General features: G+C 37.6%; 1 protein-coding gene across 7 annotated transcripts in view; it reads right to left on the bottom strand.

Annotated features, from left to right (window-relative positions):
* Positions 1-13,191, bottom strand: part of TFDP2 (transcription factor Dp-2) — a 171,462-nt gene that overhangs the window by 45,691 nt on the left and 112,580 nt on the right. For 4 of the 7 annotated variants that reach the window (XM_082654247.1, XM_082654248.1, XM_082654251.1 and 1 more), the window contains 3 exons: positions 10,210-10,313; positions 4,969-5,090; positions 3,350-3,397 (listed from right to left, as the gene is read on the bottom strand). In XM_082654247.1, coding sequence (XP_082510373.1) covers positions 3,350-3,397; positions 4,969-5,090; positions 10,210-10,313 — 274 coding nt within the window. The remainder of the gene's footprint in view (positions 1-3,349; positions 3,398-4,968; positions 5,091-10,209; positions 10,314-13,191) is intronic. The other 3 variants (XM_082654249.1, XM_082654252.1, XM_082654253.1) reach the window with 1 other exon arrangement.

Genomic DNA, 13,191 nt, shown 5'->3' with positions numbered 1-13,191 from the left:
CCCCATCCCAAATATAAGCTCTTTAACGGGCAGAGACTTATCTATCTTATTATTCTTGCCAATGCCTAGAACATACCAACATTTATCACATCAAAATATTTGTTGGCGCAGTGGTTAAGAATCTGCCTGCCAATGCCGGGGACACAGGTTCGAGCCCTGGTCCGGGAAAATTCCACATGCCGCGGAGCAAGTTAGCCTGTGCGCCACAACTACTCAGCCTGTGCTATAGAGCCTGTGAGCCACTACTACTGAGCCTGTGTGCCACAACTACTGAAGCCTGCGTGCCTAGAGCCCGTGCTCCGCAACAAGAGAAGCCACCGCAATGAGAAGCCTGCACACCGCAACAAAGAGTAGCCCCCGCTAGCCACAACTAGAGAAAGCCTGCACGTGGCAACAAAGACCCAACACAGCCAAAACTAAATAAATAAATAAAGTAATTTAAAAACAATTGTTGAACAAACAACTTCATAAACATCACTGAAGCAGTACAGATATTATATTGATTTTTATTAGCTTATTATAGTTTAAATTATATTATTATAAATTATTAGTTTATTCTAAATAAAAGGGTTTTAACTGTATTCCAACAGAATTTTTAAAAAAAGGTCTTAAGATTACATGAGCACAAAGGAACAGTGAAACACCACTGTGCTAAATCTTAGTCATTTAAGACAGGAATACAGTAAAACATATGCCAGCTATTGCCATTGCCCATCACACATCCAGGACCTTCTTTCCACCCAAGAGATCCCAAATAGGTCCCCCTTCCCTATTTGGAAGAGATGCATTTAGAAGACACCACCATATTCTGTCCAAAGGGAGAAAAAGAAAGCGAGCAAACATCTTTCAGGATCAAAACCTCCGGCAAGACCAGAAAGGGGGCTTTCGCAGCTCCTTCCACAAGCTCTTTGCAAACAAGTCCAGTGGATCAGAACACAGGGAAAAAAACCAATGAGAATACTTCAATGGATCTTTAACCAACAAAAAATTTCTTCAGAAACTGACTTGCTCTCGCAAATGAACCTGACGAAGGAATAGCTGTGTAAAACATACTGAAGGTTGTACTGTCAAGTGTAAGATGAGGATAAAAAGGTGGTATTTATCTATGTGGGACTATGTGTGTGTGTGTTTTATCTCTCTCTCTCTCTCTCTCTCTCTCTTTCACTCTCTCTCACTCCATATCCCTGAGGAACAGTAATACAAATAATTACATATGATACTAAATCAACATATAAGACATTAAAGAGATGAAGAAGATTACTTTGGGTTGAGAGCTGGCTTTTTGAAGCTCAGCACTTGGGGAAAGGGAACCGAAGACTTTTCGCAGCATTACAGAAAAACACATAAATTTGGAGGAAAATAACATTTGTAAGGTCAACAACAACAAAAGAAAACCACACGTAGTAATTTTTGTGGCTTGATTAGGGAGAGGGAACGGGATTCATTATAGAAAAATTATATTAAAGAATAGAAAGAGAATAATAAAAAGCACTAGGAAAAAAGGCCACTGAACCAAATGTAGAAGGGGAAAGTCGAATCAGTGGCTATACCAAAGAATTTAATCTGGTACTTTTATATGTGCTCTTTAGAGTTTTCTCTCTTATAAAGAATAAAAAGAACCTTGTTTTTTATATTATTTGCAATACATAGGTGCCACCACTCATAACTAATGAATAGTTCCATTTTAAGGCCTTAAATAGTGCTAAATATATGGTTAAAAAAACTTGTGCTGGGCTTCCCTGGTGGCACAGTGGTTGAGAGTCCGCCTGCCAATGCAGGGGACACGGGTTCGTGCCCCGGTCCGGGAAGATCCCACATGCCGCGGAGCGGCTGGACCCGTGAGCCAAGGCCGCTGAGCCTGCGCGTCCGGAGCCTGTGCTCCGCAATGGGAGAAGCCACAGCAGTGAGAGGCCCGCGTACCTCAAAAAAAAAAAAAAAAAATGTGTGCTGCTGCCCTTTCCAAGGATATACATGAAGAAAAACCAGTATGAGCCATAATTTCCATTAGAGAGAAAAGACCATCTCGCCATATATGTCTATATGATATAGCAGTTCCTCAGACATGATCGTATCTGTTCAAAACAGTTAAGATGTGAGAAGTAAACTACAAAGGCCACCAAGGAACTAAAGCAGAGCTAGTGTCAATGCAAGAAAACACACATTCTTTTATACAGCCCCAAGGTCCTCACTCAGAACCTATTCACTTTTATTTTAGACTGAATTCTAACACATCTGGCCAAGTAGTTTCTCAGTGCACAGCAAATCAGAGAAAGCAACTAGGAACTGGAGAAACAGAAAACTATTGTATTGAAAGCAGACGACCTAACAGGAGAAAAGAGATGAAAACACAATTGACAAAAGCAATTCAAAAATCTCAGAATCAAAAGTAAATTTTAAAAAGCACTGATGACAAGGTTTTATCTAAAATAGTAACTATCTTACAGAACTCAACAGCCTCTGAGATTACGTGTCTTGTTTTAACATAGTGTGACATTAATACGATATTCAGTAGAGTGGCTTTTGTGGAACACTGAACTTAAGTTCAAATAACGACCCTAAAGTGACAGTTTTCAATCCTGGAGTTTCTGACTTAGTAGGCAATTACAGTTTATTCAACAGACCACAGGTGATTCTGATGCACACCAAGAACTGAGAACCACTGTCCTAATAGTCTAAGGAAAGGTTATATTACACTGGATGTCTTATTTAAGAAAAAGGTGAGATGTAATGTAGAACATGATAGAGTAACACTGATGTATGTTATATATGAAAGTTATTAAGAGTAAATCCTAAGAGTTCTCATCACAGGAAAGACATTTTTATTTTTTATTTCTTTAATTTTATACCTATATGAGATGGCAGATGTTCACTAAACTTACTGTGATAGTCGCTTCATGATGTATGTAAATCATGCTGTATACCTTAAACTTACACAGTGCTGTGTGTCAATTATATCTCAATAAGGCTGGAAGGAAAAAAACGAAGTGAGAATTTACTATGACCTTTAAATGTGTTCAACGAAACTTGTTTTTAAAATGTTTGTGTATTTGGGGGTAATAGGGAGTACTCACTTTGGCAAAACACTTCAACTCCCAAAAGGAGGGAGGGGGCTAAATGGCATACTGCCAACAGACAGTCTACTCACAGAATAGTATCTTTTGAAACCACACAAATACAATAAATTTATGTAATGACGAATGAAGCAGAATACTCCATGTGGAATGAAATAACGGTAGAAACTCAACAAAGTTAAAGTTATACGAAGAAAAACATCTCATTAGAGTCTGGGCACCAAACCCCTCTCTATGCAGTAGCACCTCCTAAACAAAATAGTTAAACTTATACTCACCTTTCTGAAAAATCAGAGTCTATAAATTCTCTAGCCCGTTTTCTATCACTGAAAAGAAAAAAAGATACCATAAAAAGAACATGCATAAAGAACTTTATTTCATGAATAATTTATTGTAACCTGTCTAATTCCACATTGAAAATATCCAAACACAAAAGTAACAAATATAAAAGATACGTACATGAAATAAAAACTTAAATTTTATCACTGGACAAAGACATCGCAACATGATAGCCACAGTTTGAAATGAACTCAATGAATCTTTAGGGAGGAAAATACTGCAGGTTTATAGAGGAGAAGGCATAGAAAAGTTTTATTTGCTCTGGGAGAAATGACTATAAAAACATTAGATAATCAGACTGCCCCCAGCATACAGCACACCTGGTGCTGAAAAGAGCCAAACTCTGGTCACCTCCAAAGTCGGCCAACGCTACTGGCACAGGCTTGGCTTTCATTAAATTCTCTCTCAAGGCTATGAAAAAATCCAAGATTTTTAGATCTTAGATCTACATGAGAAATGTTGTTAACGACTGAATAAAGGCAAAGGAATTACAGGTGACTCTGTCACTTCATCTTATTCGATAATGGAAAAGACATTATGTATACACATGAAACTCTTCTGTCTCTGTCTGTGTGTATGGCTTACAGCACTCTGCCAGGATTGTTATTTCGTTCATTTCTTTAATATCCTTGAAGCAAGGAGATTCTTACTCAACCAAGATTTACTGTTTGCTAGAACTCACAACTGTAAGTCAATGATAGAACCACCAGTGTGGCATGCCACCTTGGAAATAACTTCTAAAGTGACAAACTAAAACGGAATCATTTATTTTACTACTTCTTTTCTTTTATGGAAGGATGAGATGGTGAAATGATAAGGAGTGGAGAAAGGTTGAATAAAGGTATTTTACAGGTAAAGAAACATAGAGATTTGATACTAAAAGTGGCAAATGAGTAACAAAGAAGGGATACTGATTTAATTGCCCAGTGTTTAAAGGAACGAAGATAAAACTCAATGAAAGTTTTAATATATTTGGGCTCTTTTTCCTAGTTCCTTTTCTGGTTTTAAAGGAAATAAACATGCTGGTTTTAAGGGGAAATTCTGAGTACACACACATGTATATATAAAACTCCTTTCTAATGTTTGTTAAAACAATATAAAATGCAGTTTTTACATCTCCAAAGTGGCTAAATGTCACAATCATAAAAAGTAGTCTTCTTTCAGAGTTGAAGAAAGAAGATTCAGTTACAAGTTATTGTTCTATTTTTCTGTTTAAAAATGGTTGCTCCAGGGATTTCCCTGGTGGTCCAGTGGTTAGGTCTCCATGCTTCCACTGCAGGGGGCACAAGTTCAATCCCTGGTTGGGGAAGTAAGATCCTGCATGCTGTGGTGGTGCAGCCTAATTAATTAATTAATAAAATAAAATAAAATTTAAAATGGTTGCTCCAGAGCTGATTTATATCTAGGATATAAAGTGAAATAAAATAGGTGATCTTAAAGGAAACATATTAGTTTTTAAGAACATAAAACAAGAACAGAAGACAAGATAGTGAGAAAAAAAGATCAGAACTTAAAAAAAAAAGTTTTTAAGAATGGTAATTTGCAGTACCACTCTTACCCAGGGACCCAGCCAGTAGCTTCTGCTATGTGTGTCTGAGTAACCATTGCTGGTGCAGGGGTATATGGACTCCCAATCAGAACACTTCCTGAACTGGTTAGTCTCTGTGGTGTACTTATAATCTGTAAAGTCAGGACAAAGAAAAAAATATTCTTAGTTATTAAGGAAAACCTACAGGCAGAAAATAATGCTGAATGCTAACCTATACACAAGGAGTAAACCTTACTGTCTAAAATGTACTTAATATCAATCATCTAAATATAAGCAATACCTCTGATACATTTATATTCTAAGATCTTAAAGCACAAGTATCCTGAATACTGATATGAAGTCACAATGTAGATTTCAGCAAGTGAACAGCAATTGGGAGGGATTAAGTTGGCAACTGACAACATTTTAAAAATCAGAAAAATGAAAAGCTTTCTTTGAAATTATGGAAACTAATTTCAGTTGAACTCTATTTACTAGAACTGGGGTAACAGCAAATTAATTCTTCACAGTCCACAACATATACAAAGACATAATACAATTTGGATTCTTATACAGATATAATTTTACCTGTTTTTTTCAAGAGCATTTCCTCATGTCATTAAATATTCTTCGAAGACATTTTAAAGACCATAAAACACTCTGTCATGTGGATTAATTATCCCCTATTATTAGATTTTTATGAATATTCAAATATTAAATATTATAAATAATGCTGTGATAAACATTTCTGTAAAATGATATTGGCTTTAATTTCTATTTCCTATGGATAGACTCCAGAAAGGGAATTAATGGAACTAAGGATATGGACTTTTTCAAAAAAATTTTTTTATTTTGGGGATTTCCCTGGTGGCGCAGTGGTTAAGAATCTGCCTGCCAATGCAGGGGACATGGGTTCGAGCCCTAGTCCAGGAAGATCCCACACACCACGGAGCAACTAAGCCCGTGTGCCACAGCTACTGACCCTGCGCTCTAGAGCCCGTGCTCTGCAACAAGAGAAGCCACGGCAATGAGAAGCACGCACACTGCAACGGAGAGTAGCCCCAGCTTGCCGCAAGTAGAGAAAGCCCGTGCATAGCAATGAAGACCCAACACAGCCAAAAATAAATATTTATTTTATTGTTTTTATATATTTTTTGTTTTCTATTTTATTGATTTTCACTTTTTATTATTTGTTTATTTGGGGTTTAATTTGCTCTTTTTTAAAAAATTAATTTATTTTTGGCTGCGTTGGGTCTTCATTGCTGCGCATGGGCTTTCTCTAGTCGCGGTGAGTGGGGGCTACTCTTCCTTGTTGTGCACAGGCTTCTCTTGTTGTGGAACACGGGCTCTAGGCACACGGGCTTCAGTAGTTGTGGTGCGCGGGCTCTGGAGCGCAGGCTCAGTAGTTATGGTGCATGGGCTTAGCTGCTCCATGGCATGTGGGATCGTCCCGGACCAGGGATGGAACCTGTGTCCCCTGCATTGGCAGGCAGATTCTTGACCACTGCACCACCAGGGAAGTCCAAAGATATGGACTTGTAAAAAACGTTTCTTGATCTGTGTTGCCAAACTGCTTTCCAGGTCTTATAGTTTTCATTGGTGAAAATAATTTGGCACCCTAGTAATATCTTTAAGTATTTTCATAAATAAATAAGTAAATAAATAAATAAATAATAGAATAAAGGCATGCTCCAGGGAATGGGGGTATTAATGGGGCTAGGGAGATGTTACTACATACAAATGCTTAGGAAATGCTTTTAATATGTTAATTCTATAGTTCAAAAAAAACAAAACACAACAAATACTGACAGATGTCTGGAGAATTCTGATTCTCCTAATATACCAAGGATTATTAAAGAGGGCATTCAGAAGTCTGCCTCATGAGAAAATATGAACACTAGACAAGGTGTTTGTACCTCCTAGCCCTGCACATATTCCACACCACCTCCTCACTTCCATTTCAATGCACGATCTTTAAAGGTAGAGAGTGTCTGCGGGGCCTACCATAGTGCTAGGGGACTCTCATAGGAAAGAATCAATAAATATTTATTGAACTGAGACAGAAGACCCAGCTTTTAAAATGATGGAAAAGAGTAGCTTCTTTGTTCATTGATATGCTAGAAAGGATTATATAAAATCCTGTAAGAAAAGGGCATAGTTCTCACCAATCACAGCACCACACACTCAGATGTTCTCTTTCATGCTGACCCTGAGTGTGAGAGCTTGAGAGGGAAATTTTGAGCGTTTGATCAGTCTCTGGTCTACTCTATTCCTAGAACAGGAGTCTCCAGAAAGCAACTTATCTAAGCATTCTGATTTACCCATGAAACAGACTGCATTACTTATGCAGTATTATTACTAAGGAGTTTTTTATTCAACTGTTATTAGGACCCTACAGGCTTGGTTTTACCTGATTTAAAGGGCTTTGTAGGAAAAAAAGAAAAAAAGAAGACGAAGAAAGGAGGAAGGGAAATAGGACATAGAGAAAAGCTGGTTAGCTTTATTGAGAATGACTTTGGAAATAAATTGTTATGTTCTACTCTATTTTTCTTCCTTAATGTCAGATTGTCAGCTGCTATTCTTTCCTGATCTGAGAGGGATGAGCAATACTCTGTTCCTTTCTCTTAGCACAGGGCCTGGGAAGTCCTTAACAAACGTTTCATGAACGAACGAACTGGTGGGATGCTCGACTTGAATTGGAACCACATGTTAGAAATCCTTATGAGACGCAATGAGTTCTTAAACTAGGACAGTGACAGTGACTGAGCCTTAAGAAACAAAATCAAAGGGAAGTCAACGAACACAGGAAAATTAGTTCACATAGGTGATAAGTCACATATGCGCTATAAAACCGAACCTTAATTTTGAAATCCCAAACTAAAATAGTATTCAGTTAATCTGATAAGGAAAATGAACATTTATTTTAAATTTAAGTCTTCCTCACCTCCCCACAAAAAAACCAGACATCCTTAACTTAAATGTAATCATGTGGTTTCTTTGACAATAGATTACAGTTAGCCATAAATCAAATAGCAACTGAACCTCATTCTGAAGATTTTCTTATGTACTACTGCCATCTACAGTAAGAAAAGCCAAGAGAGAATCTATACTCTGAAAAGAAAGACTCTATATAACTATAAAGTGTTATATTAAAGGATTTCATTATTTGACAAAATTTTCATTTTCACTGTAAGAAACAAGCAATTTTTAACCATGTTAAAATAATCATGAGATTATCTTATATAAAAAACCAGATACCTTTTTTTTTCTTTTTAAACTTTTTATTTTGTATTGGAATAAAGCTGATTAACAATGTTGTGATAGTTTCAGGTGCACAGCAAAGGGACTCAGCCATGCATATACATGTACCCATTCTCCACTCCCATAAAACCAGATACCTTTAAGAAAAGAGCACGTATCCCAAAGTGAAACAGTTACTGCTAAACTAGCTTCTAGAAACACAGAAAACAACTTTTTCTTGAGGCCTTTTGAAATTTCTATCTACCATGAAGATTTGGCTTCCAAAGGGACATGTAAAATTTAAAGGGCAAGTAGAGAAAGACAACTGTAAGAAGGAAACAGGTGAGGTTTCATTTAAGAATTTTCTAACAAAAAATTTTTTAAAATCATGGATGAGAGATTGAATGTGAGGGAACAACATTCAAAAGAGACAAGCAAGAGGAGAGAGTGGCTCTCGCTGGGGTTCCACGATATATTAGGAAATCAAAAAGAAAACTCTGATTCCTGCCTAGGGACTAAAAACTACAAAAAGCACCTCAGAATTCGGAAGACAAATGAAGGTCTTGGGCTGGCCTGTTTCAAAGGAGAGGCCGAAATCTTCTCTCTGTCTGACCTTTGCTTTGCTGATTCTGAGGTTTGCAGTAATTGGGTACGTCCTATACAGGACTACTTATCACTGTCAGAACTGAAGTGTGTAAAGGCTTACATGTACATTAGTTTAAACTGACAATGGGAAGAACAATTATGTTTCTAAAAGAGGAATTCAAATTTGAGCCATAGCAGCATCACTGAAATACCAAGAGGAAACAGTCTTTCAAAATAGAAGAGTGCTGTAAGAGTCAAAGTCAAGAAAGTTCACATCTGTTTGTTTAATTTTGATGTTTATATAATCACATCTCAAAATACCGACTTTCAAGTCAGGTGTATAATCTCATTTGCACCTCCTGTAGTGGCTGGTGAGGGGCAAATGCTTAGCAAACGTTTGAAAATATACCCTGAACTACCTTGAAATGCAGATATTCACCTGAGCTTAAGTTTCTAAGAGGCTTGGAGCTAGATTACATTCTTCTCATAGTTACAGTATTGTGCAACATCTTTAGCTCGGATTCTGCAGATGATTAACAGTCCTCAAGGGATCAAGAAAAATGTTGTGTCTAGAATGGCTTAAGATCTCAAAGACTTTCTGAAGCCATTCAGAATGTTAAAAGAGATTTCTGTCTAAATAATTGTGCATTTAACATAGTCCACAGTACCGTACATTACAAACAAAATTTATGCTTATTGCTTTATAGATAAGAAGATGTAAACACTGACAATGAAGAGTTACTGTTCAAATGTTTACATACTTTTGCTAATGGTGGGTGAGGCCATTTAAATTAGGTATAGTTTTTAGATTAGCTGCATGCAACTCTGTTTATAAATAAAGCTTTCTTAAAAGTGCTATATACTTTAAGCTCTAGCATAATTAATGGAATACCTTCAGAGAAACAGTTAAATACTTTCCATTTTAATTCATTATTTCTACTGCTAAAGATTAAAATGAACTGGTGAGTTGTTTCTTCCTAAATGTCCTTTCATCAAAGAGTTTCAAATTAGTAGCTCCAAATATAGATTAACTGTTGGGTCATACTCAATTTATATGATATTCAATTTATATGAGATTACACGGTTTAGTGCAGTAAAGGCTATTTTACAAGAAAAAGGAGAACATAAAACATAACAGATTTCAAATCAATTTAATCGAACAACTGAAAACAAGAGAAGTCTCATATAGGGAGCAAAAACCTTAATATTAACACATTCAGAATCCACAGATTCAAGTACGTGAAAATTGAACATTGAAGAGTATAACGACTTTCTTTTTCGTAAGACTAATCAGTTACATTCAGGTAAAAACAAAACTTTAAAAAATAAGTGACTGAGATAAGAAATTAACTGGAATATCTGATCAAGCATCTTTGGTACAACTCTCCTTTAAATAAGTCTTGCCTAAGCAAAGTTTCAAGTCCTAAGATATGATGATTTTCTTACCATTTGGGGTCCAACATTCACATTTATTGGTCCTAAGGTTTTTGGTAAAATCTTTGTTGGTGAGTTGGTGCTGGAAACTGGAAATGCAACAAATGAAACGTTACCTGAAATTATATCAAAACACTCGGTTAATGTTCTGCAATATCAAGGCCACCTTCTACCTATCTATGCATCCATGGTCCTAACCAGCTGTGCTTAAGTAATCTATAATTATCTTAATAAGGAAGTTAAGACCAAAGAGCCATACTGAAAAGCCAACCAACTATTGCTTTGTTGTAGTGAGAACAATTAATTCTGCAGAACAGCACACCGGTAAAATAAATAGTTCAGTCTGTCTGACAACTACCGGACATTGGTTTTTTAGAGGAAAAGTTGGCTTTTTAGAGGAAAGTTGGTTTATCTGACAACTACTGGACATTAAGTTGGTTTTCTAGAGGAAAAAACATTTTGAGAGTTCATAATGCACATCATAGTTTATATCAGAGTTGAGAATTCCAGTTAGATCTTTATTAGAAATCACAGAACAAAAATAAATGCATGAAGTATAACATGAAATAAAATAAGTATCTTTAGAATTTCTTTACAGTATAACATTTTATACTAAAAGCTAACATGTTTTCAAAATGTTCAGCTGGCAGTGTTCTGAGATTTTTATCACAGTGGAGAAATAAATGATGCCACCTAGTTTCTGATGGTGGAAACTATGAGATCTGTATAGTGTTTTCAAGTGATTTCAACAATTTAAATTCCAAATTAAGGTAGCAAAATGCCTTCCCCCCAAATGAAAAGCCAACCAATAATTTTCTGAACTACCATGTCAACTACTTAACTTCTCTGGACAAACTTCAGTTTACCAATGTTCCTCTTAGAAGATAAGAGTGTAATCCAATATAACAAAGGAGATCACACAGGAAGTGCGTGAAAGAGGGTCAATATTGAAACTCTGGGGAAAAAACAACATTTAAGAGCAGGACCAGAAAGGCACCTCCTTCTCACTCTCCCTCCCCCTTCCTGAGCTCCCCCAAAGCTTGCCCAACTCTTGAATGCCCTTCTCTTATCTCCTAACTCTCAGTAGGTCTCCTGCAGTAAGGAACTCAGGCCACCAGGCTCTTCTTCCTCAACCTGGGAACTTACCAGCACCCTCACATATTTTTATTTCTCTCTGAGTGGAAGATTCTCATATAAATTACTTCTTTCATGTCTGCTCTGCACTTCCTGTCTTCTCAGGGAACTCACGCATCAATTATTTACTCTGTCTTCTGAGTTTTCAACTATACTACCGGTTCCTTCCCTCAGCTTCTCTCTCTGCCCCTCTGCCTTGTATTATTTCCCCTCAAATTCTACACTTCAAAATCAAATTCTTTATCTTTCTCATGCCCACTCAGCAAGGCCCAGTAACCCAAATCTGCTTCTCCTTCTTGGTATAGATCATCATGCACCCAGTGACCCGAACTAGAAACCATCAACCCCTCCTTATTCAACCAACTACCACATCCTACTTGTTACCTTCTTACCCTGGTTCCTTTATATTGCTGGTGCTTGTTTAATTTGGAACTTTATCAAATCCGGTTTGAAAACAGTTACTCTCTAATCCAGAGGTTCACAACCCTGGCTGTGCAATGGAATTATCTAGGAAGCCATAAAAAATGCCAGTGCCTGGGTCTTACCCCCAGAGCTTCTGATATAATTGAACTGGAGTCAACCTGGGCACCAGACTGTTAAAGTTCTCCAGATAGTTCCAAGGTGCAGCCAGAGCTGAGCCCCACTTCCCCGACTGGGTATCCAAACAGCTTTCCTACCCCTCTGCACATCTGTGACAAACCAGTCTTTCCACGGATGAAACTGTGCTGGACACTCCCCTATTTAAGGCCTTCAGAGATTCCATGACACTTCCTAAATGCCTCTCAGACTCCTCACATGACACACAAGCTCCCGTTTGGAGATCTCACCCCGCCTCCCTTCCCAGTTTCATCTTCAGCTACTCTGTCCACATGCACCCTAGGCTCCCATCAGATTAAATACTTTGCAGTTCCAGGAAGGCCCCAGGTCAACCACTCCAGCTTTGATGCACACTCTTCCTTCTGCTGGGAAGTCTCTCTCTACTGGGACAAGGCCTACCTTCCAGCACTTCAAAATGGTACTCCTTACCATTTTCTGAGAAATCACCAAGTTCCAGGGTCTGCTCTAGAGGCTTCCCATATATACATCATCTCATTAATGCTTAGGAGAACAGTGAGACATATATTATTGATGACTCCATTTTACACATGAAATTAACACGGAGTGAGGTTAAACAGTCTGTACAAGGTCCCACAGGCAGTAAAGGGCCATAGCTCCACCTCCGAAGCTTCTGCTGTCTGTGTCACCTCCCCCTTATTAGGCGTCTCCAGCCTCTAGGGTCTAGGTCTTGGATGCCCTTCTTCTGGCTTTTCATAAAACCTATTATTATCTACTTGTAATTCTACTATAAGTAGGCTATGTTGTCAGCTTTGTATCCTAGCACCTGGTTTAGTCCCTGGCCCCAAAGAGGTACAGGAAACAATAAAAACTGTTGGATTTGCACAGATTGGAGCTATTACCTTTCCTAATCTGGATGCCATGCTTCCTGTAATGTAGCCTAAATTGTATCTTTTGTTACTTTTTAACAGGTGAAATAAATTTAAACACCAGGTTCTTTGTTTATTGTTTTTAAACATGACTGACCAACTGGTATTAGCAAATAGTTTCCTTTCTCTGTAACTGTGCAACTGATCTTTTATACAACATGCCTCTACGTTATCAAATACGGTTTGATATTTATAACCCAAATACGGTTATTCACCTGTTTAAGAATTCACTTAACTGGAGAATACTAATTTATAATTCCAGAGGGAGGAACAGGTCTGTAATTGATAGATATGTGCCATAAACTCAGTCCTAGACAGGAGGGGAAACACCACCGATCCATGTGAGGAAGAACCCAGCCATGATAAAGTCTGGCTC

The sequence above is a fragment of the Grampus griseus genome, assembly GCF_964374135.1.
Source record: "Grampus griseus genome assembly, chromosome: 5".
Taxonomy (NCBI): domain Eukaryota; kingdom Metazoa; phylum Chordata; class Mammalia; order Artiodactyla; family Delphinidae; genus Grampus; species Grampus griseus.
The sequence above is the reverse complement of the archived record's forward strand: the minus strand, read 5'-3'. Positions and strand labels throughout refer to the sequence as shown.